The sequence below is a fragment of the Emys orbicularis genome, chromosome 13, assembly GCF_028017835.1.
Source record: "Emys orbicularis isolate rEmyOrb1 chromosome 13, rEmyOrb1.hap1, whole genome shotgun sequence".
Lineage (NCBI taxonomy): Eukaryota > Metazoa > Chordata > Testudines > Emydidae > Emys > Emys orbicularis.
The window spans coordinates 33,270,620-33,294,289 of record NC_088695.1 but is presented as its reverse complement, the minus strand read 5'-3'; the positions used below and the strand labels follow the sequence as shown (position 1 = coordinate 33,294,289).

Sequence of the window (23,670 nt, the reverse complement as noted above, 5' to 3'; positions counted from 1 at the left end):
AAGACTTCTGAAAGCATGCTCCACACCTCATCCCTCTCAGATTTTGGAAGGCACTTCAGATTCTTAAATCTTAGGTCAAGTGCTGTAGCTATCTTTAGAAATTTCACATTGGTATCTTCTTTGCATTTTGTCAAATTTGCAGTGAAAGTGTTCTTAAAACGAACAACACGTGCTGGGTCATCATCCGAGATTGCTATAACATGAAATATATAGCAGAATGCGGGTAAAACAGAGCAGGAGACATACAATTCTCCCCCAACGAGTTCAGTTACAAATTTAATTAATGCATTATTTTTTTAACGAGTGTCATCAGCATGGAAACATGTCCTCTGGAATGACGGCTGAAGCATGAAGCATATGACGCTTTAGCGTATCTGGCACATAAATATCTTGCGATGCCAGCTACAACAGTGCCATGTGAATGCCTGTTCTCACTTTCAGGTGACATTGTAATTAAGAAGTAAGCAGCATTATCTCCCGTTAAATGTGAACAAACTTGTTTCTCTTAGTGATTGGCTGAACAAGAAGTAGGACCGAGTGGACTTGGAGGCTCTAACGTTTTACATTGTTTTGTTTTTGAGTGTAGTTATGTCACAAAAAAACCCTACATTTGTAAGTGGCATTTTCATGATAAAGAGATTTCACTACAGTGAATTGAAAAATACAATTTCTTTTATCATTTTACAGTGCAAATATTTGTAATAAAAATAATATAAAGTGAGCACTGTATACTTTGTAGTTTGTGTTGTAATTGAAATTGATATATTTGAAAATGTAGAAAAACATCCAAAAATATTTAATGAATTTAAATTGGTATTCTATTGTTTAATAGTACGATTAATCGTGATTAATATTTTAAATTGTGATTAATTTTTTTGAGTTAATTGCGTGAGCTAACTGCGATTAATGGACAGACCTAGTTATTAAGTAAAAAATCCAAGGCAGCAGTTCTCTTCTTGCTCTTTACATTAACTAAATTCAATAACATTGACTAATAACCACAGATTGTATATAATGTATGAGTCATTTTGATTTAAGTGCTCTAAGTGTGTTAAGTATAATATAATGTAAATCATTACCAATAACAATGGAGTTAGCCCTTACTAAAATATTACTTGTAATTACATAAAAACAAAATCCATTTGATACAACAGTTTTCAAAGCTGTTTTAACAGATGAGATTAAATGCAGGAAATTAGCAGAGTAGATAAAAATGATAGGTGGTGTGGAAAACTCTACAATAGCTTGGGTGCTGCTAAAGATTAACCCCCAGAAAAACTGCAGACAATCTTGGTAATTTAAACAGAACAGCTATGAATATTTGTATTTTTTTCATTTTTACTTTCTTCCAAGCTAAGTATAATATTTTGTTAATGCCGTTACAAAGCTCTGTGCCAACATTTATGACTGTATGCAACTGCTCTACGTTAGGGACTTAAAAAGATGGGAGAAGATTCCATTATCAACCTACTAATGCAAATTATGTCATAGAGCTGGACCAAGTGTCTGCTTACCTAGTATTCAGAGGGAAAGTTCCTCTTTTTATTTGTTCTGGGGTTCAAAAATAAGATGAAATGATTCATACCTGTGGCACATCTGTGTGGAATCTTAGTTCAACGAAACTCTGTTCTCCGTGCCAAACTTTTCTCTGCCTGCCCAGTCCAAGAAGCTTTCCTATTGGTAGGGGTATTGCTTTCCACTACTACTTTAGATTTCATAATGGAAGCAGCTTATAAAATGAGCTAGAATGGTTTGGATGGAAATTATTTAAAGTGCTTTTAAAACCTCTCCAATCTGTCTTTTGGAAGGCTTTGGGAAAGACAATATCTCTATAACAGCTTAAACTATTCAAATCACTTTGTTGGTTTTCTACAGTTCTGCTTATAGAAAAATTTATGTTTTTACATTTTTCTTTACAGAGAGAGAGAGTGTCCTGAGAAAATATCTCCATGGTTTTAGGAAAACACAGATGTTTTTAAAACAGGTATAAAGTCCATAAAAGGGCTTTCTCCATGGCAAGAAAGTATTTATTTAACACTGACATTTCCAGCTACTATTTTAATGCTGTAGACCAGTATTATCAATACACACAGTGACCCTATTAAAAAAATATCTTGGGCACAATAGCAGGGTTTGTTTACAGAAAGATAAAGCATAATCAACATTGGGACTCAGCCAATAGGAAATCCAGCCCTGGATAATCAAGAGAAAATGAAATGTTTACCAAACTGTGCCAGAAGGCAGTTATTTCCCCTTAAAATCACTCTATAGGCATTTGATAGATACGTTATTTTTCCTCAGATTTATTTTATTCACTGCAAAGAAGAGATACTGGAACTGAAAACAAGCAAACAAAAATCAAGAGGCCTCATATAAGTTAAAAAGAAGCAGATTGCGTTCTAGAACAATGAGATCTCCTTATAAAATTGGTTGGTAACAAAACAGCCACTAGTCAATCTGTCACTAGACAGTCTAATAGTACTGTGAAATAATTAAGCTATATGTGGCTATAAACTGTTAACTTATTAAGTATCTGCTGATAATATTACTGGCTAATATAACAGCTTATAATAATGGATTTAATCACAGATAGACTGAATTAAAATGACAAAGACAGATTCCATAGTTAACACCGAAATTATTTTCCACAGCAAATTCTCCAAATAAGCCAGGTATCACCAGGACCCACATGCTAGAGGCTTGTGTGTACACTCTGAAGAATTTTAAAGTTTTTGTATATTAGTATCTTAATAATCAGAGTCTCAATACTGACATAGCTTTCAGATCTGCTCTCCTATGACACACCTAGGAGTACAGTGGAGAGTAATCCATCAATTCTATATTTTCTACCTCACATATTACATACTGATGTTGGATCAATACATCGCCCTACTTGAATCGCATGATGATTGTCCAAAAATTGCAGCTGCGTTGCGGACAAACCATGGAAAATTGCAGAAAAGTAATAATAGAGCTTATTATTTGTAGTAATAAGATCCATTATTACTTTTCCGTGATTTTCTGCTGTTGGCCACATGGAGCTGAGAGCAGGGGCTCCTGCTGTCAGCCATCTGGGGCTGAGAGCAGCAGCTCGGGTCTGACAGTGCATGGCAGGGCTCCTGCTGTCAAAATTGTGATGGAACCCTAATATTGCAGGATCTGCAATTTCTGCAAAATCGTGAATTAAGTAGGGCCTTAATTATAAATGATATTTAAATTGCCACTGTGAGGTAACATTGCAGAAGTACAAAGGAACAAGTGAGGGCTGTAAACCTTTGCAAGACAGGTATCTCAAAGTTCAGATACTTATTCAAACCCTGTCAGCTCCTCAAAAATCCTCACGCACACAATTATCTCCCTGTGCAGTAAGTCCTGACTCCCTGTACTTGTCTTTGGGAGGGAAAGCCTGGTTGCTGCAACTCTGCCAATCTCACTCAATCTGATGCGATTGGGGATACAGCAGGCCCACTCCCTGGACCAGCATCTTTGAAGAACATGCTCCTCTTCTTCTACACAACAGCACCCTCCCCTCTCATCTATCCCATTCTCCATATGGGAGGAACGGATGCTACTGATAAGAATTACACATCTATAATTTAGATTACACTTTACAGACTAGACAAATCAGAACTACTGCCATCTGCTTGCTTCTTCTGGTTGACATGCCAGTGTTTTGAGAAGAAGCTCATTGGGAAGCATACAGGTGTGAGCAAATTTATCATGTTATGTATGTCATTTTATTTTTGCCAATATAAAAGAGAAAGTCCTCAGAGTATCTTAATCAAAACTGCATCACCTCCTGCTTCCCATCATCAGCTTTTAGGTCCTGTGTTCAAAGATATTTTAAATGTTCTGGGGATGAGCCACTGCACAGCAATATTTTAACTGGTGATCCACTGTGAGCCTAATGGACATAAAGCACTATGCTAGAAACCTGGAAGGGATTGTTTGCTGCAGTACATGACTCTGGAGAATAGCTAACTAATGCTGCAGTGCCCAAGCTTTACGTTACATAACAAACATGATACTGCCAGAAATTGTAATTGTACATGAATCTTTTGGCAAATGAATTGGCTCAGTAGTCTAAGGGTGAAATCTGAAATACCTCTCGACTCCTTGGAACCAGACGTTCAAATTCTGGTAGGATCAACTCTACCCTTTATCATGCAAAATCAAAACAGTTCCATTCACTATTTTGTGCAGATTTTTTGGATCAGAACTTAATAACTGGCTCTACCTAGATATTAAAGATCCAATGGAACTTTTTCCACAAGAGTATACGTTTGACCTGTTGTGAACAAAATTGCTTTTTCCCCCAGAGTCACAATGTGCTGGCTGCCTGTTTACCATACATCCATGCCACAGGAGTGGAATAGAATAGGTAAATTCTAGGCAGAACTGGCAGCATTTTCTATAGTCAGTATTGCCTAATCTTCCCATTGTAACTTGTTACAGTTGCTTATAACTTTGCCAAAGGTTAGCCGTTTGGGCTGAAACTGTCTATATTTGTTTTCTGCCTCAGGCTGAATTTGTTGGGAAAATTTCAGTAAAAAGATTAGGAAAAAATAGGTAATATTAAAAAACTGCCCAACTATTTCTTTGAAAAGCTCTGGCACTTCTGGATTTGGACCACAAAGTTGAAGTTTAGCACAGATGCCTCTTGCTGTCCCCAGGAAAATTCACACAGATTTGTCAGACTTAGAGGCCTTTGAAAACTGTCATTTACATATGCTCTGTAGAGGCCGTTTATATACTTGCTATTGAAATCTCTAAACGTTCCATCTGCACCAGGGCCGGCTCCAGGGTTTTGGCCACCCTAAGCTCCGAGCGGGAGTGAGGGACCGTCCGCGCAATTGCCACCGAATAGCTAGACGTGCCGCCCCTCTCCGGAGCGGCCGCCCCAAGCACCTGCTTGCCAGGCTGGTGCCTGGAGCCGGCCCTGATCTGCACTGAGCATGCCCCAATCCTCATAAAGTTTGCTATGCCAATTTCACTAAGTATGGTCCCAAGCTCCATGGGAGGTTGCTACACAGTGGGCATGGAGCTTGAGCTCTGAACATAGATGAAGACAGGACAAGACAATGCGTTATTATTTGTATTTCTGTAGCGCCTAGGAACCCTAGTCATGGAGATTTAGCCTCAGATCTTGTACATACTAGTGTTAATTCTGTACCTTTAACAACTCTTATTACTGAGCAAAGCCTCATACAACATCTGTAAAAGTTGTTAGCGTAAGAGAGGTTGCCCCTCACTTACCCTATAACTTGGAATAAAATGCAGTCTTTAATGGCAGATATACTTCTTGGGCTCCTGAGTCCACTGCCTTTCAGAATGAATGTTCCAAAGCTACATGTATGGGTGTGCTGTCTTTTACCACTAGACCACATGTTCTTCCTGATCTATGAACAGAACCCAAGATTCCTGATTCCCAACATTGCTCTGCTGTCTAGCAAATAACGTAAACAACTGGCAAAGCGTGTGTCACATCCCTCTTCTAGTGGTTGGCCTACACAGAGGATAACTGCCCACTACTGTTACCAGTTACTGCAAGTGGTATGCTGTGGATCTAAAGGTCCTAGGTTCAAACTGTGCTGATCTTGTGGAGGGTTGGTATGGTTCCATGCAATGGAATGTCTGTTGTCTCAGTTCTGGGTTTTTTAAAACTAAGAAAATGCATACAAAAGATTACATTAAAAGGACTTTAAGATGGCAAAGTTCAGTACTTCTTCTTACTGTATGTGCAACGTGCCTGAGTGGCACCAAATTTGGTCCGTTGGTTGGATCATTAGCTTCCCCAGTATGGGCCAGGTACTGACAGGGAGTGCAACTCAGAGACCTTTAAAACTTTTCTTATAGCAATTTTATATTAACTAAAAATAACTGAGAAACACTCATTTGAAATTTTGCTACAATTTTTTTTTTTTTTTTTTTTACACAAATTTACCTGCTGAAGGAAACTTTAACGTTGATCTGTCCCCTTTGTCGTCTGTTTGCTCCAGCACACTTGATTGTATTATAAGTTTAAAGAGAATCTCCCATACTATTTATTAAGCCTGTGGCACTCTATGTCAGGATTCATCAATGAGATTTGCTGATTAATGCAAAAAATGCATTAGCACAGCAAATAGGGGTCTTGGTGGTTCCCATGGTTAGATTATTATTTGAAATTCTTCAGTGGGATTTTCTTCCTCTGGTTCTAAATATTTCAAATTATAGAAGTAACTCAAACCTCACAATCATGCATATTCTAGTCCTAACTGTGTTTATGACAACATACATAAAACATTTGGAAGTCTGTGTGAAATTAGTCTGTGGATTCACATCAGTTTCTACATCCCAAAAAAACCACACAAATAACACTAAATTGCATTCTTGTTATTTTCAACAGAGGTGCAAAACTAAATAAACCGGAAATATGGGTTTCCACTTCACCCTTGGAGGTAGTATTCTTCAGGTCAGGGTTGAGACTCTTTAGAAGGCTTAAATAGACAAAATTAATTTCTGATGCACTCAGACACTTTTAATTATTCGTTTATACGAAAACTGTTGGACAGGGTAAAAACCCATGCGTTATCATTACACCCAGCTGACAAGTGTAGAGTGAAAGTTTATTACTATAAATTATTTGTGTAGAATCATACAATATACTACACACAATATTGACTCCACAAAAGCAGAAGGGATATCTGTGTAATAAATTGTAGAATAACAGATTTCATTTACTATGCACACTTAAACACTTGATCTGCACTCTGTCCACTAATTCATCTCTACCAGGACTACTAACATCACAAACCACTCAGTAGCTATAGAAATGTTTCTGGTCTCTGCATCCCCAAAACTCCCACTGATCCGAGGTATTGGATGGGATACATATAGTCCGTGAAGAGTTTAACATCTGATATATCTTGTGTCATATCAGGGCTAGAGACAGGAGCTTTTAATCATTAGAAAGTAGAGAGTCCTAGTTTTACAATAGGACATAGATATTGAGTCTAGCACTAGAATATCCTTAGATCAGACCTTAACCACACATTATTAGGTAAAGAAAAGGTATTATAGATACATTTTAGAGGTCCAATATTTTATTACTTATTAATTTTCTCTCCATCCAAAATGTACACGATTGGCTTTACAAGCAGAAGACTGTGAAAAAGTGTGCCAGTACAATAAAAAAAAAGTAATAGTTTTTCCTTAAGTATTTAGCATATAAATACAGTGGCACAAGGGTATTTGGTCATTTGTTTGGGATAAAATGCATAGCTCACTTGCTGCTTTACCACTTGTGCATAATACAGCCATTATTACTTCCAACTGAAATTAAAATGGGTGGTTCCCATTATCCATTGAGACTAAAAATAGTAACTCCTCAGAGAACAAGAGCGTCCCCCTTTCTTCTTTTATTTTATAATATTATATTTTAGCAGGAATTTCTTTTCTAATTATGTTTCGCACATACACACTGGCTTTTGCCACACTTCTTCAGTTTTTCCAGGTAAGAAAAGGAACTGCCTAATGGAATAACAGAAATTAAACAGCTGCAAAAAAATGTAGGCTTCTGTTTATGTGAAGGAAGGACTCTGTCTGGTTTCAATTCAGAATGAGTTGTGGGGGTAGCTAGCTAAAGAGCTTAAAGGCAACCATTTCTGTGTCTAGCTATTCATCTCTGAAAAAAGCATACTGAATGGGTGTGCATATCAACTTTTGTTGAAATAGTGCATGCTTTGCTTTATTTGCAGTTTGATGAGAGACTTCCAGAAGCATAACATGATCCTAAAGAGATTAGCGTCAGGATACACAAGCATGTACAAGGCCAGCTTGTTAATCAATAGACTGTTTAACTATGTAAAAATTACTTTGTGCAAGAATAAATTGTGATTCAAAGACTAAGGGTCATATTTTACTTTTTAAAAGTTTTGCAGGTGGTGTTTTAATTGGTGTTTCTTTTCAACATGCTCTTTAGAAACAAAACAAAAAACTCCACCTCGTTTATTCAACTTAACTATGTGCATAAAACAAGAACTAGACAGAGGCATCAGTTTTCTGCAGGTCAGCCTTTTACCATCAAAATGGTCTACAGCAATCTGTAAGAATTTACTTTGTACAAGACATGTTGCTAATTGCAATATTAAATAACAGGAGTACTTGTGGCACCTTAGAGACTAACAAATTTATTAGAGCATAAGCTTTCGTGGGCTACAACCCACTTCTTCGGATGCATCCGAAGAAGTGGGTTGTAGCCCACGAAAGCTTATGCTCTAATAAATTTGTTAGTCTCTAAGGTGCCACAAGTACTCCTGTTATTTTTGAGGATACAGACTAACACGGCTGCTACTCTGAAACCTGTCAATTGCAATATTGAAATTTTGATGGAATGCGGAAAAGTTGGTTTTAGTATTTAGTGATTCGTACTCTACGAGAGACCACACAATCAAAAGTCTAAGAGAAACTGTCAAGAGGCAAGAAATGTATATTTAATTTGCCTTCAAAATAAGTTAAAAATGCACTGGATGTGTATTATGCCATTTTAACACTTACTAGAACTATGGACCAAGCACAGGATTCCCCTCTCGTCCCCCCTTCTCCACCAATGGTAAAAAATCAATTAGACATACTGCACACTAAGGGTGAAAACCTACACTCCTTATAAATGGGCTATAGTAGAGGATCAACTCAGAAATACAGGGACAGAATCCTCTCTTCCTAAACTGGTGACATAGTATAGTATGCTCAAGCAAGAGGGTTGTGGCCACCATTCCATATGTGAGGTTACTGTCTGATCTCATGATATTTTAGTGCTAGACTCAATATCTGTGTCCTATTGTAAAATTATAGTAACTCTCCTGACCTGGCCAGCCCCACGCCCTCCATATTGTAAGAGAAAAAAATTACATGAAGATTCTTGGTGCATTTTCATTATATTGGACCAAGTTCAATTGAGGTTGAGAGAGTCTATGTAGAGTTTGAGATATTAATCTTAAATTACAGCCCTAAAGATGATCCTCAATGGTTTCCTTTCTCTAGCGGGATATTTTTTTTTTAAATTGTTTTTTGAGAAAGAAAATGTTAAATGCTCTTCTCGTTATTGTTTTCATTCTGTTCAATGTAGCTTTGACACTTCAATTGCCATCTTTTTCTTTATTTGCTTAGAAAGACACACACTTAATGAAGAAACTAGGATAGAAAATGTCCATTCATCTTCATCGTATGCTTTTACACCTCAACAGAAAATTAGTCATGTAGCAAAAAAGAAATAAGTTGTTAGAGTAAAAAGAATTTAAAAAATAAAAAGGGATTTTTCTTCTTTATCCTAGATTTTCCATAAAGGAAAACATGTCCAAATGACTCTGGAGCAACCTAATAAAATGGGCCCCATTTGAAAATAATTATGTAAACTTTTTACTTTTAAGTAAGGCATTTCCAGAACTCCCTATTCTAAAGCGAGAGAATATCTGCTATAGCATTACTCTCTTACCATTTTCCACGAAGTGACAGGTAACTTCTTAAGGGCACCTACTTCCTGTGTGGTTTTATATATTTACAGTGTAAGAGTTTTTATATTATAAGATCAACGTAGTCAGCGTGAGATAAAGAGACTCACGGTGCCTCCATAGAGGTTGAGATGCCCACCCAATATCTCCTGTAGAAGATAAGATAGTTCCAGGCCACAGAACATACCAGTACCACAGGACCTGCACATTATTCAAACCTAGGGTGACCATATTTCCCTATGCTGAATAGGGGACACCTGGTAAAATTACTTGTATTCAAGCGAGGTCAACGGCAATCAAACAGAAATATGCAGTATAAATGTTCAAATTAACATCAAGCTGACTGAGCCCCTGTTAAAAAGAAATACTGCCTAGTTGGATTCTTTTTGTTCACCTTCTTATCTTTAAGGCTTTAGGGTTCACACGGGGAGAGGTGACAGACAGACAGACACACACACACTCCCGTACACCTCTCTCACATGAGGGGGTGACCGACCCAACCCTCCCTGCCCGGCGCTCTCTGCCCTCCATTCCTAGCTGGCCCCGAGGACGGACTCACCTCTCCTGGTACCGCGTCTTCCCGAAGCAACACATGGTCAGGAGGCACACAGGGTCACATGCATTGCCCCACTCCCCCCGGATTTCTGCCAGGGCTCACCCCAGAACGTGGCCAGCAGCAGCCTTTCGGCACTGTGCAGGAGGGAAGGGATGGGAGCTGCTTCCAGCCGCAAGGGAGGAGGAGCGGGGGGAAGGGATGACCTGGCCCGTGTCTTTGCAGAGTTCATCTCTTCTATCACCCTCCCCTATGGCTGGAAGCAGCTTGTCCCTTCTTGCCAGCAGTATGTCGAAAGGCAGCTAACACCTCCAGGCTGCTGCTGGCCACTGATATAACCCAGCCGCTTCCTATCCCCTGGCTACAGTGCGGGCAGGAAGGGGATAAGCCCTAAGGATGCATTGTGCAGCAGGGCCCAGGGAACTTGACTGCAGGGGATTCAGTGAACCTGGCCAGAGAGGTGCCTCAGCAGGGGAGGGTGCCTATAGAACTGACCAGCCCTGCAGTCCCTGGGGGCAGGACCCAGGTACAGGGGAAGGGGGGCAGGTGAAGAGGGTGCTAAGCCCCTGCCCGGGGTGCTGCTGTGAAGCCTACAGGGTCAGGGCACAAACAGGCTGGAAGTTGCTTCCCCCCGCCACTCAAGAGCTTAGCTGAGGGGCGAAGAGGCTTCCCGGGCCAGCGCTATGCGGGGCTTTGGCACACAGGGCTCAGTTCCCCCTGGCCCGTGCCCGAGAGTTTTAGGCTGTCTCAGGGCTCCAGCCCAGCCAAAGGCAGTGTGGGAAGGAAGGAGCCTGCCAGCCAGGCTGTTGGTGAGCTGAGCACTCCGACCAGGGGCTGGTTCTCTGCACAGCACTGGGAGCAGGATGTGCCTCGTCGGGGGGGATGTGGAGGAGCAGCGGGGCTGGGGAGGGGAGGGGGAAAACAGGGAGAGGACAGCGAGAGGGGAGCACGTAAAGGGCCGATGGATGGTTAGAGGCGACACGTAAGCAGCCATCGCCTGGCACCTGTCCGCACTCACCAGCCACTGCAGCACACAGCCATTGCCAGCCGGAAATAGGATGGGGGGCAGGGCCCTGCTGGCCAAGAGCCAGCACGCAGCAGGGACTGCGCTGACAGACCAGCAAGGGGACTGGCCAGCCCTGCGCACTGCAGCTTTGCCCTGCCACCAGCCTTGCACACCCACCCCCATCGTTGGCCACTGGAACCCCTCACTCAGCACTGGTGGGCGGGTGGCTGGCGACCAGGAGTCCGGCCAGCAGCAGGACCCGCCAGTACTGGTGGGGGGAGACACAAAATACGGGACAATTTTTTAATGAAAAAGTCAGGGCACCTGGAGGAGGGCTTAAAATACAGAAATGTCCGTTTAAAAACAGGACATCTGGTCACCCTATTCAAATCCTGCTCTGAAGACAGAATTATTGATTTCCTTATGGGCTTTTCTATGGCACTCATCATTATCATATCTGAGTGCTCCACAAACATTAATTCATCTTCACAAAACCCCTGAAGTGAAGGGGCTGTATTATCCCCATTTTATATGTGGGGAGAACAGGCACAGAGAGGTTAAGGGCAAAAGCATCCACTAATTTTGTGTGCCCTAATTCAAGCATCAAGAACCTTATTTTTCAGAGTTTTTAGCATTTTATATCACCTTATATATTTAAGCACAGCTACCACTGACTTCAGTGGTGAGTAGTTGTGAGTGCCCAGCATTAGAGCAAATCAGACCCCCGGGTCTCAAGTTTGGCACCTAGAAAATGAGGTTTAGGATCACATAGGAATAATGTAGCACAGACAGGGATAGAATCCAGGCCTGCAGGGCAGCATTCAACTGTCTTGCCCATGAGACCTCCTTTTCTCTTCCTGCAATCTCCTACTTCATTCACTACATAATTTCCAATTTCTGCAACAAAGTAGGGATTCAACAGATAATAGCCTTCTTTACTACACAAACCTGATTCATCCCCAGAGAAGCTCCCTCCTGTGTACATGATCACGTAATTAAAGACTGCATCATAAGAAGGCCCAATTATAGCTGCACAGGCAACCACCATAATTATGGCAATTCCTAACTTTTGAGTGCTTGACTTTACAACCTTTTAACACTGTCTGTGTGTGATACACACAGACACACACACACAGATGTTTATTCATGACATTTTTGCACAAATAATTTCAGAATAAATTTTTAAAGCTATAATTCTCTTCCTTTCACAACATATACCAATATATAAATATTTTGGATTTTGTTTTATTTCACCATCTCAGCATTTTTAATTAACATTCATGCACATTTTTCGATATTGTCATTTGTATCTAATTCTCTGGTTTCTAGGTTGGATTTTTTTTAAAATGATCATTAGAAGTCATATGGTATAAGCAGATAAATTTAGAAAACAAAAACATCTGTAACAGTGCTTATCCATCTGAAGAGGAAACAGTGTATAGTAATACCTTTTACTGAAAGGTAATTTTCAAAATCTGAGAGACTAAAAAGAATAAGTTTTCCTGTGCAAGGTATCTAATTATTTGAATAGTGTGAATAGCACATAATTTAAAATGTATAGTTTCACAATTGTGGATATGATCTACTAAAATCAGTATTAGTGTAAAGTAATAATTACTTTAACACTGCCAGAAAGATTAAAAAATCTGAAGTGACAATTTCATGTGCAAGGTACTATGATTAAAATGTTTTGCAAGTCCTTTGTTTTGTCATCCATGTAGCCCCTTGAAAATATTTTCTTTCTAGAGTTTAGGTCAATGTAATTAAAATAGACATCCTCAACTTTTAAAAATACTTTAATCAGTGACTGGAAGCTAAAGCCAAACAAATTCAAAATGGAAATAAGGCACACATTTTTAACAGTGAGCGTGATTAACCTACCAAAAGAAATGGTAGATCCTTTATCTCTTAATGTCTTCAAATCAAAGCTGGATGCCTTTCTGGAAAATATACTTTAGCCAAACACAAGTTATTGGGCTCTATACAAAGATAACTGGGACACAGTTAAGGGTCTGTGATAGACAGGAAGTCAGACTAGATGATCTAATGGTTCTGGACAGCTTTCCAGGTCAAGACAAAACTGGATGGAAGAATTTCAGATAACATTGCTAGGACTGATTAGTTTTGTGATGTCTGGAATCATCATATGGAACAGTATTTCCAATGCATTGTCTTTCAGGTTTCTGGTAACTTGTATTTAAAAGGTTTCAGAGTAGCAGCCGTGTAAGTCTGTATCCGCAAAAAGAACAGGAGTACTTGTGGCACCTCAGAGACTAACAAATTTATTAGAGCATAAGCTTTCGTGGGCTACAGCCCACTTCTTCGGATGCATATGCGGATATGCATATGCATCCGAAGAAGTGGACTGTAGCCCACGAAAGCTTATGCTCTAATAAATTTGTTAGTCTCTGAGGTGCCACAAGTACTCCTGTTCTTTTTGTATTTAAAAGATGACCTATATTTTTCATTGCTATTCCTTGCAGTTTGCCCCTATATAGGAAAGCTGTATATTTCTTTCCTCCTGAACTGACTCAATAACCTTGAGTTTGGACTAAAACAGATGTTTACAGATGCTTTCCTAGTCACCCTGAAGATAAAAGTTTTTAACCAATGTACCTTTGTGAGAGTGACATATAAGAAGTGCAAGGATGCTTGTTATCCCAGTGCAGAAGAGGATATCCTCCCTGTACACGTCAATGAATAGAATTAGTAGAAACAGCAGCAGTCGAGACTTGAATAATAGACACAATTGAAAAATATGTATTTTGGCAGGAAGTATAGCCAGAAGAACAGAAACAGATGTACAGTGTCTGAAAATGGCCATAGAAGGCTGGAAGACAGAAACACAGGGAAACAAACAGAACAGGGAAAAGAAAACGCAGAATCATAGAAATGTAGGCCTGGAAGGGACCGCAAAAGGTTATCTCGTACAGTCCCCTGCATGGAGACAGGACTAAGTATTATCTTTTAGACCACCCCTAACAGGTGTTTGTCTAACCTGTTCTTTAAAACCTCCAATGATGGAGATTCCACAACCTCCCTAGGCAATTTGTTCCAGTGCCTACAGTTAAGAAGTTTTTCCTAATGTCTAACCTAAATCTCCCTTGTAGCATTTTAAGCCCACTACTTCTTGTCCTGTCCTCAGTGGTTAAGGAGAACAATTACACATACACACACACACACAGACAGTTTGCTCTTGTGCTCTTAATAATGTTTCTTTAAAAAACTATCAACTCTTCTGAACTCTCTTTTCCCTTAGACTTACTTCCCATGGGATCTTACCTACCAATTCTCTGAGTTTGCGGAAATCTGCCTTCTTGAAGTCCACTGTCTGTATTCTGCTGTTTTCCCACATACCAATCCTTAAAATCATGAATTCTATCATTTCATGATCACTTTCACCAAAGCTGCCTTTCACCTTCAAAATTCTCAACTAGTTCCTCCCTATTTGTTTGAATTGTACCTAAAATAGCATCTTCCCTAGTCACTTTCTCCACCTTCTGTAATAAAAGTTGTATCCAATGCATTCCAAGAATTTGTCAGATAATCTGCGACCTGCTGTGTTATTTCCCCAACAGATGTCTGGGTAGTTAAGTTGCCCATCACCACCAAATCCCATGTTTTAGATTATTTTGTTAGTTATTTAAAAAAGCCTCATCGACCACTTCTTCCTGGTTAGATGATCTATAGTAGACATGTATCATGACATCACCCCCGTTTTTTTTACGCCTTTTAGCCTTACTCAGAGACTTTCAACAGGTCTGCCTCCCACTATCTCAACCTCAGTGCAAACTTATTCAACTTTGATACACAAGGCAACACCTCCTCCCTTTTCTCCCTGCCTGTCCTTCCTGAACTAGCTATACCTTTCTGTATCAATATCCCAGTCATGTGAATTATCCCACCAAGTTTGTGATGCCAATTATGTCAAAATTGTGACTATTCACTAGTATTTCTAGTTCTTCCTGTTTATTGCCCATAGTTCTTGCATTAGTATACAGATATCTAAGATATTTATTAAATTTTCCCTCTATAATTCCTCTTGCCTCTTCTTTGTTCCTGCTGTGATTGTAAGGATGAGATTAGTAAGGACGGTGACAATTATGAAAAGGAGTTACAACATGGTACCTTCCCACCCACTGAAAGTTTGAAAAAATTAACAGAGACCAACAAGCTTAAGAATGCAATCAATAGCTAACCTGACATTTTTGAGAAGCTTTTCTTATATTCATTCTGCTAGTCAGCAAAATTCCTCTGAACTTCTTAACTTGTAGCAAAGTATTCTTCCTTTATCACAAACACTGGGAGCTAAGTAAGGACTACTGGCCCAATTTTAATTCTACTGGATATCTAAATTTCTAATTCATATTTTGTATCTGAGTCAATCGTACTCTGGATGCACAGCTTTCCAAATTGGCTATCACAACCTAGTTCAAGCTAGTCTCAGATAGGTTAACTGAGCATTGGTTGAAAAACAAAATGGTAGCTAAGATGCTAAAGAAAAGATTACTTCCATGTCAGGCCCAGGAAGAATTATAAATGAGATTTTTGATGCTTGGATTTCAAAAGCAGAACAAAGAAAGGTGGGGGCTTTTCCACTGTCAAATACTAAGGGTATCTAACCAGGACATCAAGATAACAGAGCTGCAGGTTGTGGGAGTCATTTTCTGCCATGCTATAAATACTGATAGCATTTCAAAAAATCTGCAACTAAACTTCAACTAGAGAGCTTTCTGTAATATTTGTACAGAGGTGAATGCTCTTAAGGTAAGTTTATGTCCCATCTCCCTTTCTTTGCACTACCAATAAAATATTGTTTCATTTAAGGAAAACTGAATTAAGTTTGGGGATTTATTTGGGAGAGTTACTGGAACCATGGCGAGTGAACAATGGAACCATGGCGAGTGAACAATGTTCTTTTCTTCTTAGGGAGACAAAGAAGTGGGGAACTGCCTTGATATAAAATAAGACACTGAAGACTCCAGTCTTTCTCCTGAAATAGTGACACAGCAGGGCAGACTAGAGCTAGTGTAGGCATAGGGACAGCTGAATAATCTAGGTTTTTAGCTGTTGCATCTTGGTTTCCTTTAAAAAAAAATAAAATAAAAAAAAAAGGTAGAAAACGGAGAATACTAGCCTCCCTAATTAAATTTCTGAATTCAGCAGCAGACTAATAAAAAGGCAACTTCCCAATTGAGAGTAGACTAAGTGTGATTTTAAGAGCCGGGGATTGAAGAGAAATCCCTTACCCTAAGACATGTGGGACACGTGATTTGGTAAATCTGCAAATACACTGCCTTAATTAATAAAAAGGCAGACTACACCTGTTAACGAGTACAAAGAGTGCAAGATTATAAACTCTTTTGCCCAGTTATGGAGCAATTAAAATCAATACTTGCTGGATTCCTGCCTATGGTCTAGAGTTCATGATGCAAAAGGCTCACTTTCTCAATCTTTATGCTTATTCTCAAGGAAAATCTGATTCCAGGTACAAAACAGTTAACAAAAAATACTACTTATTGCTAATTACTACTCTATGCCAAATATGTCTGACATCAAAGGGTAATCACTACTACTAGTCAATGTACACAGCATAATTTTTGTTTATAATACTTAAGACACTAATGTTCTATAAATCTAGCAACTAAAAAAAATATTAAGGACACTACAAACATTACAACACTACATATAAAAATGAACTATCTAATAAATTTTAATAGGCTCTGTAGCTATACTTTCAATCCCTTTCTCTATGTCTAAGCTAATGTCTATCCCAACCCACAGAGGATGAAACAGTGGTTAGCATAAGTATTGCTCAGCTGGAGTCAATTTCTGAGTGAGAACATTTCTACATTTTTATGGGTTGTGCCAGCTGAATCCTCCACCTCAATTTCCAGATGCTTTTCCTGTGCAGCAGACAACCAGCGTAGACAAATGAGTGCAGACTCTTTAGACATTCCATTCCCCCTTGCCTTCTTAGCTTAAAAGGCCTCAACTGGCCTGCTGAACCTGATGCAATGCTGAGTGCAGCTATGACAGCAGATCCTGCCATAATGATTTCTTGAAGGATCCTCTTCCCCACATCAGTTTCTTTTCATTCCTGGATCCGGCTGACCTATTCATGAATTTTACAGAGCTTCCCTCAGATCAGGTATCATAGGGGTAGCCGTGTTAGTCAGTATCCACAAAAACAACAAGGAGTCCGGTGGCACCTTAAAGACTAACAGATTTATCATCACTCCATGCATCCGAAGTGGATTTTTTACCAACGAAAGCTTATGCCCTAATAAATCTGTTAGGCTTTAAGGTGCCACCGGACTCCTCGTTGTTTCCCTCAGATCAGAAGTTTTCCAGGTGGAAAACCACATCAACTGGGGGCTCTGCAGGTGAGAATGTAATATTTTTTATTTTATTTTAGTAAAGACAACCCACACAATTGTATTATCCTAAACGTTTTTTTAAAAACTTACCTGAAAAACTGAACAAATTCTTAAATCACACTATATTTAAATAAATTATAAAATGAGATCTGTTTGGCATTTCCTACTATTATTCACATTAATTAAAAACATTTGAAATCACTCCCCGTTATTATAACGTGTATGCATGTCTTAAAAGACAGAGATATAATGTGTGTGTGTGTGCGCGCGCGCGTGTGTGTTTGTGCGTGTGTAATAAAATATTTATTTCCACTGTATCCTACTTCTGTCTTAAAAAGAAAATGAAACTTGTTCCATACCTGGACCAAGCAGCGGGGACCGGTTCGGCTGGGCACTTGACTGGTGCGATGGCTGAGGTTCAACCATATTTGTGTTGATAATGGTGGTAGTAGTGGTGGTGTTGGTTGTGGTACTGCTCTGAATTACAGGGTTGTTTCTATCCCACATGTTTACAGTCTTGTTGTTGTTGTAGTTTGGATCGCCCCAAGCTGAGGTACCATCATCAATTTCCATCTTACGGCGAATGGATGGTGGAGAAGGCTCTTCCCAGCCAGTTGCCTCACTGCTATCTTTTTGTTTGGGTGGCACTGGCCCACCAACCCATCCTGATCCAGTCTGTTTAACAGAAGCTGCTCCTCCCCAGTTACTCACACTGTTGTCCTGGGGTTTACTAGCCCAATTCTGTTGAGGGCTAGGTTTTAGAGATTCTCCCCAACTTGTACCTGTATTAGCCTTGGTGTTTGTGCCATTTCCCCATCCACTGGTCCCAGACCTTGTAGTATCATTCCAACCTGACCCTGATCTATTGTCAGCATCCCATCCAGATCCATTCTTCTTCCCCTCAGCCAAGTGTCCAGGTACAGATGATGACTCAGTCCAATCTCCACCTCCTGAAGTCCAGCCTGGATTTGATTTCTGTCCATCTCCCCAATTTTGAGATTTGGGTTTCTGAGGTTCACCCCATGTAGGTGATTTGTCCTCCTGATTTGCGGTCCCACTCCAAGCGTGGCCACTTTTGGCAGCAGTAGCAGCAGCAGCAGCATTGACAGCAGTAGAGCTAGCTGATTCTCCCCATCCCCCTGGGCCGTTTGGCGCTTTGTTGTTGTTGTCTCCCCAACCTGTATTTGTTGGAACAGCTGAGGGTGGAGAGTTGACCCACCCAGATACTGAAGAGGTATTTGTACTGTTCATGATGGACCCATCATTCTTCCCCCCTGAGTTTGAAGACTGAGAAGCTGTACAACCCCAGGCCTCCGTTCCATTGTCATTCTTTCGTTCAGACCTTGGGGATTCTTCAAATTCCCAGGCAGTGTTTTGCTTTACAGGAGTCTGTCCCCAACCAGTATTGGACAGGACTCTTGGGTCAAGGTCATTCCTTGGCAACTGGACTTGCCCTTGGTCTATCACCCCTTTGTCTCTCCTTCTGGCCTCTCCTGCTCCTTCTCTCCCAGTGTTGCCCTCATTTTGACCTCCCCCACTGTCATTACTTTCTTCACTAGCTGTGGTGACAGATGCTGCAGCTTTGGCCCAAGAGTTTATTTGTTCATTGCCCTGCTGCATGGCAGGATTCTGGCTGGTAACACTAGGGCTATCCCACCCTGCTGATCCTTTACCACTGATGTCACTATTGGAATGCTGATTTGGGGGCTTGCCCCATTCACCATTAACACCATTACTGGTGTTACGGTTGGGGTGGCCCCAAGCTCCAGAATGCATGCTACCAACACTACTGTTGCCACTGCCCCTGCCCCATGCTAGTACCCCAGGACCAGCAGGAGGTCCTGAATCCCATGCACTTGCTCCATTTCCTTCCTTTTGCACAGCACTGCTGGATCCATTCTGTTTAGCACTTAATGCTGAGTTCACAGTGTCTCCATTCCCCTGACTGAACCCAGAATTGCTGTTTCCTGTGGCAGGATTACCTGGGGATATTCCCCATACTGAACTACCCATTCCTTCACCATTGCCCCCACTGACTTGAGAAACTGATGTTCCATTAGCACCAGGAAGGCCTTGCAGGTGGGGCGAGATGATGGCCCCCATACCAACAGCCATCCCCCAGTTTGGCAGTCCATTAGTCTGCATTGCATTGATAGGGTTTGGTGAAGAGTTCATGGGGTTAGTGTTATTTGGTCCATCAGTGTTAAGGTTCTGAGGTTGTACGCTGAAAGACACATTCTGAGAAGTGGACGTTTGTGGTTCTGTGCTCTCTTGCGGCAGCAAGTTTCCCCAAGCACCTAAGGTGCCTGTTGGGTTACCATTCTGGTTGCCCATATTCTGACCTATGGCACTGACTGGACTACAAATACTGGAAGGGTTGCCTGCTCCCACAGTTCCTTCATGTCCGAGTACAGGCCAGGCAGCTGGATTGGCATTAGGGTTAAGGTTAAGATTAATGCCAGCATTTGAGTTGGAAGCACCCCAGCAGTTTTGACTTCTACCATCTGCAATCATGTTGTCCATCTTTCCATCCCCACCACTGGCAGAGCAGTGAGCTAGGCCAGAGTTGGAGCCTGTGGCCACACCCCATACTCTGGCTGAGTTTCCATTACCATTTGCTCCACCAGCTCCAAGGGCACTCTGGTTAGAAGTGCTTTGGATGAGTGCTCCATTGGTGCCATTATTGCCATTAGTTTTCTTTGTATGTCCAGTGAAGTTGCCTTGGGCACTCCCTGTAGCCATGCTACTGTTCTCTGAGCCACAGTTGGAGGCAGAGTCAGTTTCTGTAGTACATTCTGAAGCAGATTCAGTCTCAGTTCCTGTAATGGAAGGCCACGCTTCCTTGTCAGTCCTGTCTATTATCACTTTATCCCAGCTGCAGTTGGCTTCACTTCTGAAAGTGGGCTGCTGTCCCCAGTGGGAATTTTCATAATGGTCTCCCAAACTACTGTGACTAAGATCTGAAAAGGATTAAACAAGACTCAAAATTAGTCCGCCATTCAAATTCTGTTAAAATAACATCACTAAATACATTTTACTTTCTCAGTTATGATACCATACTTTACATAAATTCCAAATTACACTGAAACCAAGAAAACACTATTTTTAAAAGAAGTATATAAGACAATTTTACGCACCACAATAAGCACCTTACATCTTTCTGTTTAAAAACAGTTTTTCTATAAAAGGAGTTTGACCGTAAATTTATCTTCCACATTATCAAGTTCATATTTAACATTTTATGTAAATTTTACAAATATTTTACACTGAAAAGTTTTGTTTCAGAACTGACCAGAAGTTATAAATATTTTGCGTCTTTTGGTATACTAGTAGAAACTTATAAACCAGCGAAAAACAAATAGATTAAAGACAAAAAATAGGTTATGCTGAGGCACAGTATACTTGTACAGAATCCAAAAAGTAGATTTGAAAAAAAACTATTAGGATATCTAATCTACCTGCTTGCCAATGCAGGATGGTCTCTACAATAATAGGTTTTCTAGTGCTTTACCTGGTTTAATTTTAAATGTCTCCTTTGACGGGGCTTCCAAAAATAAAACCTTACAAATTTTAAATTTTTGGTCTTGAAGTCACAATATCTCTGCACCAGAAATAAGCAATAAATAAATAAATAAATAAATAAACCACATTTAAGAAAACTGTATCTGCACTCTGAAAATAACTGGAAAGAGATGAATACAATGTCAAGTGTTGATATTCTGTTAACATTTTAGTTATTTTGACTCCGTTTTTTTCTTTCTTTTGGTGGGATATGGAAAAAGACAGTTCAACAAAAATTACTTTAAAAATTAAAATATTTCCTCATGTAAAATATTCAGAGAGCTATTACTGATAAATATGTATGGTGTCAAAATACTAAATTCACTACTCATTTAGTTTTCTTTCATTGCTAAACTCCTCTATAAGAACCATACACAGAGAATATAGAACTATGATATTTTAAGGCAACTATAATAATAGTATTTGAGCATGGCTATAACTAATGTTTTTTGTAGAGCAAGAGAAGTAGTTCTAAAGAACAGCCTGGTTATGTCACTCAGTAATACATATTAAATGGCAAGACTAGAACAAGCAATTTAGCTCTTAAATGATTTAGGTGGTACCATTTTTAAACTTGCAATTACAGTCCAATTTGTCTAAAAAAAACAAAGAAAATAAACATTATCTTTGTAAAAACAACAAGGAGTCTGGTGGCACCTTAAAGACTAACAGATTTATTTGGGCATAAGCTTTCGTGGGTAAAAACCTCACTTCTTCGGATGCATCCGAAGAAGTGAGGTTTTTACCCACAAAAGCTTATGCCCAAATAAATCTGTTAGTCTTTAAGGTGCCACCAGACTCCTTGTTGTTTTTGTAGATACAGACTAACACGGGTACCCCCTGATACTATTATCTTTGTACTTATCCTTAAAATGCAGCACCAGCCTTCTCAGCTCCCTGTCCTCTTGCCCCTTCCCCCCATGCTCCTCCAACATATAAGCTAACACAAAAATATAACCAAATCCTTCTGATGATCTGGCTCTTTACTAGAGTGCACTGAGTCAAATAACTTGAGAGAAGCCAAAATTGGTCATGTTACGAGGATCAAGCTTATTTCAAGTTGTAAAATCTTAGATACTGTTCTCTATCCTGATTGTATTGTACAAAAGACATAATGAGTGCAATTATTCCCTTATATTTTCTCATGATAGGAATTTTATCCTGTACAGCTAGTGTGATCAGAGAGCTATGAATAGAGACAACTTATAGGATAGTCTCTCTAAATTGTAGTTTGGATAGAGAGGGGGGGAAAAAATGTGTGCATACATGCAAATGCTGAATGCTGGAAGTCTCAATTATTCTTTGCCTTTCCAACATACTTTACTTCTAAAACAGACTAAACGCTTTACAAGATATCAGAGGGGTAGCCGTGTTAGTCTGAATCTGTAAAAAGCAACAGAGGGTCCTGTGGCACCTTTACGACTAACAGAAGTATTGGAGCATAAGCTTTCGTGGGTGAATGCCCACTTCATCAGACTCAAGTAATGGAAATTTCCAGAGGCAGGTATAAATCAGTATGGAGATAACGAGGTTAGTTCAATCAGGGAGGGTGAGGTGCTCTGCTAGCAGTTGAGGTGTGAACACTCCTTGGGGGAGTGGCGCGGGGCCGGAGTAGGCAGGGAGCCTGCCTTAGCGGCAGCCACGCTACACCACAGACCGGGAGCCGCTGGAAGTAACTGCTGTCCGACGGGAGGCCACACCCCAACCCCCAGCCCTGAGCCCCCTCCCAGAGCCAGCATCCCAAGCCCCCTCCTGCACCCCAGCCCTGAGCCCCCTCCTGCACCTCACTCTGCCCCAGCCCCGACCCCCCTCCCAGAGTCAGCAACCCCTACCCCCTCCTGTACCCCAACCCCCTGACCCAGACCTGATTCCCCTCCCAGAGTTTGCACCCCTCATCCCCTCCTGCACCCCAACCTCCTGACCCAGGCTCAGCCCAGAGCCCCCTCCCACACTGTGAACCCCTCAGCCTCAGCCCAGAGCCCGAACCCCAATCTCCTACCCCAGCCCAGAGAAAGTTAGTGAGGGTGCGGGAGAGCGAGCGATGAAGTGGTGTGAGTGGGGTGGGCCTTTGGGGAAGGGGGGGGGGGGTAGATCCTGGGTTGCCGTTAAATTCAAAAATTGATCTTGGGTGTAAAAAGGTTGGAGACCACTGATATAGGGTGATTACAGGGTCAATGGAAAATGCCAAATGCTCTATCAGTAAATACCATTCTGCCTAGCAACCTTTTAATACATGCTTACATCTTATCAAGTATACATAAACCAAAAAAAGGTTTACACAGTAGTTAAATGACAACTGCAATGATCATTTCCTTTTTGAATAAACCACTGCCATTGATTCACTTTTATGCTCATGATCATACAGTCAATTTAATGGTACTACATAACTCTTTCCATCACCTGTCACAAAAACAAAGAAAAATGCTGCTGTAGAATTTATTAGAGTTTGATTTAAAGTTTTTTTTTTTATATCTTGACATGTGATGTTGACAATTTGTGTTTTAACAGTTATAAAGCTTAAACTTTTTGAAACTCAATGTCTATGGTCATTAAATTGTCTGACACCTCCCCCGTTTGACCAACTGATAATTTTCTGTGAAAATTTAAATAGGTAAGAATTGAAACAAAAAATGCTTAAAACCCATAATTTGGTGCAATTGTGAACATTTAAATTGATAA

At 40.4% G+C, this 23,670-nt stretch overlaps 1 protein-coding gene across 1 annotated transcript in view; it reads right to left on the bottom strand.

Moving 5' to 3' along the window:
• Positions 1 to 23,670, bottom strand: part of TNRC6C (trinucleotide repeat containing adaptor 6C) — a 200,569-nt gene that overhangs the window by 46,406 nt on the left and 130,493 nt on the right. Inside the window, exon 5 of the mRNA XM_065415656.1 lies at positions 17,790 to 20,390. Within this exon, the coding sequence (XP_065271728.1) occupies positions 17,790 to 20,390 (2,601 nt within the window). The remainder of the gene's footprint in view (positions 1 to 17,789; positions 20,391 to 23,670) is intronic.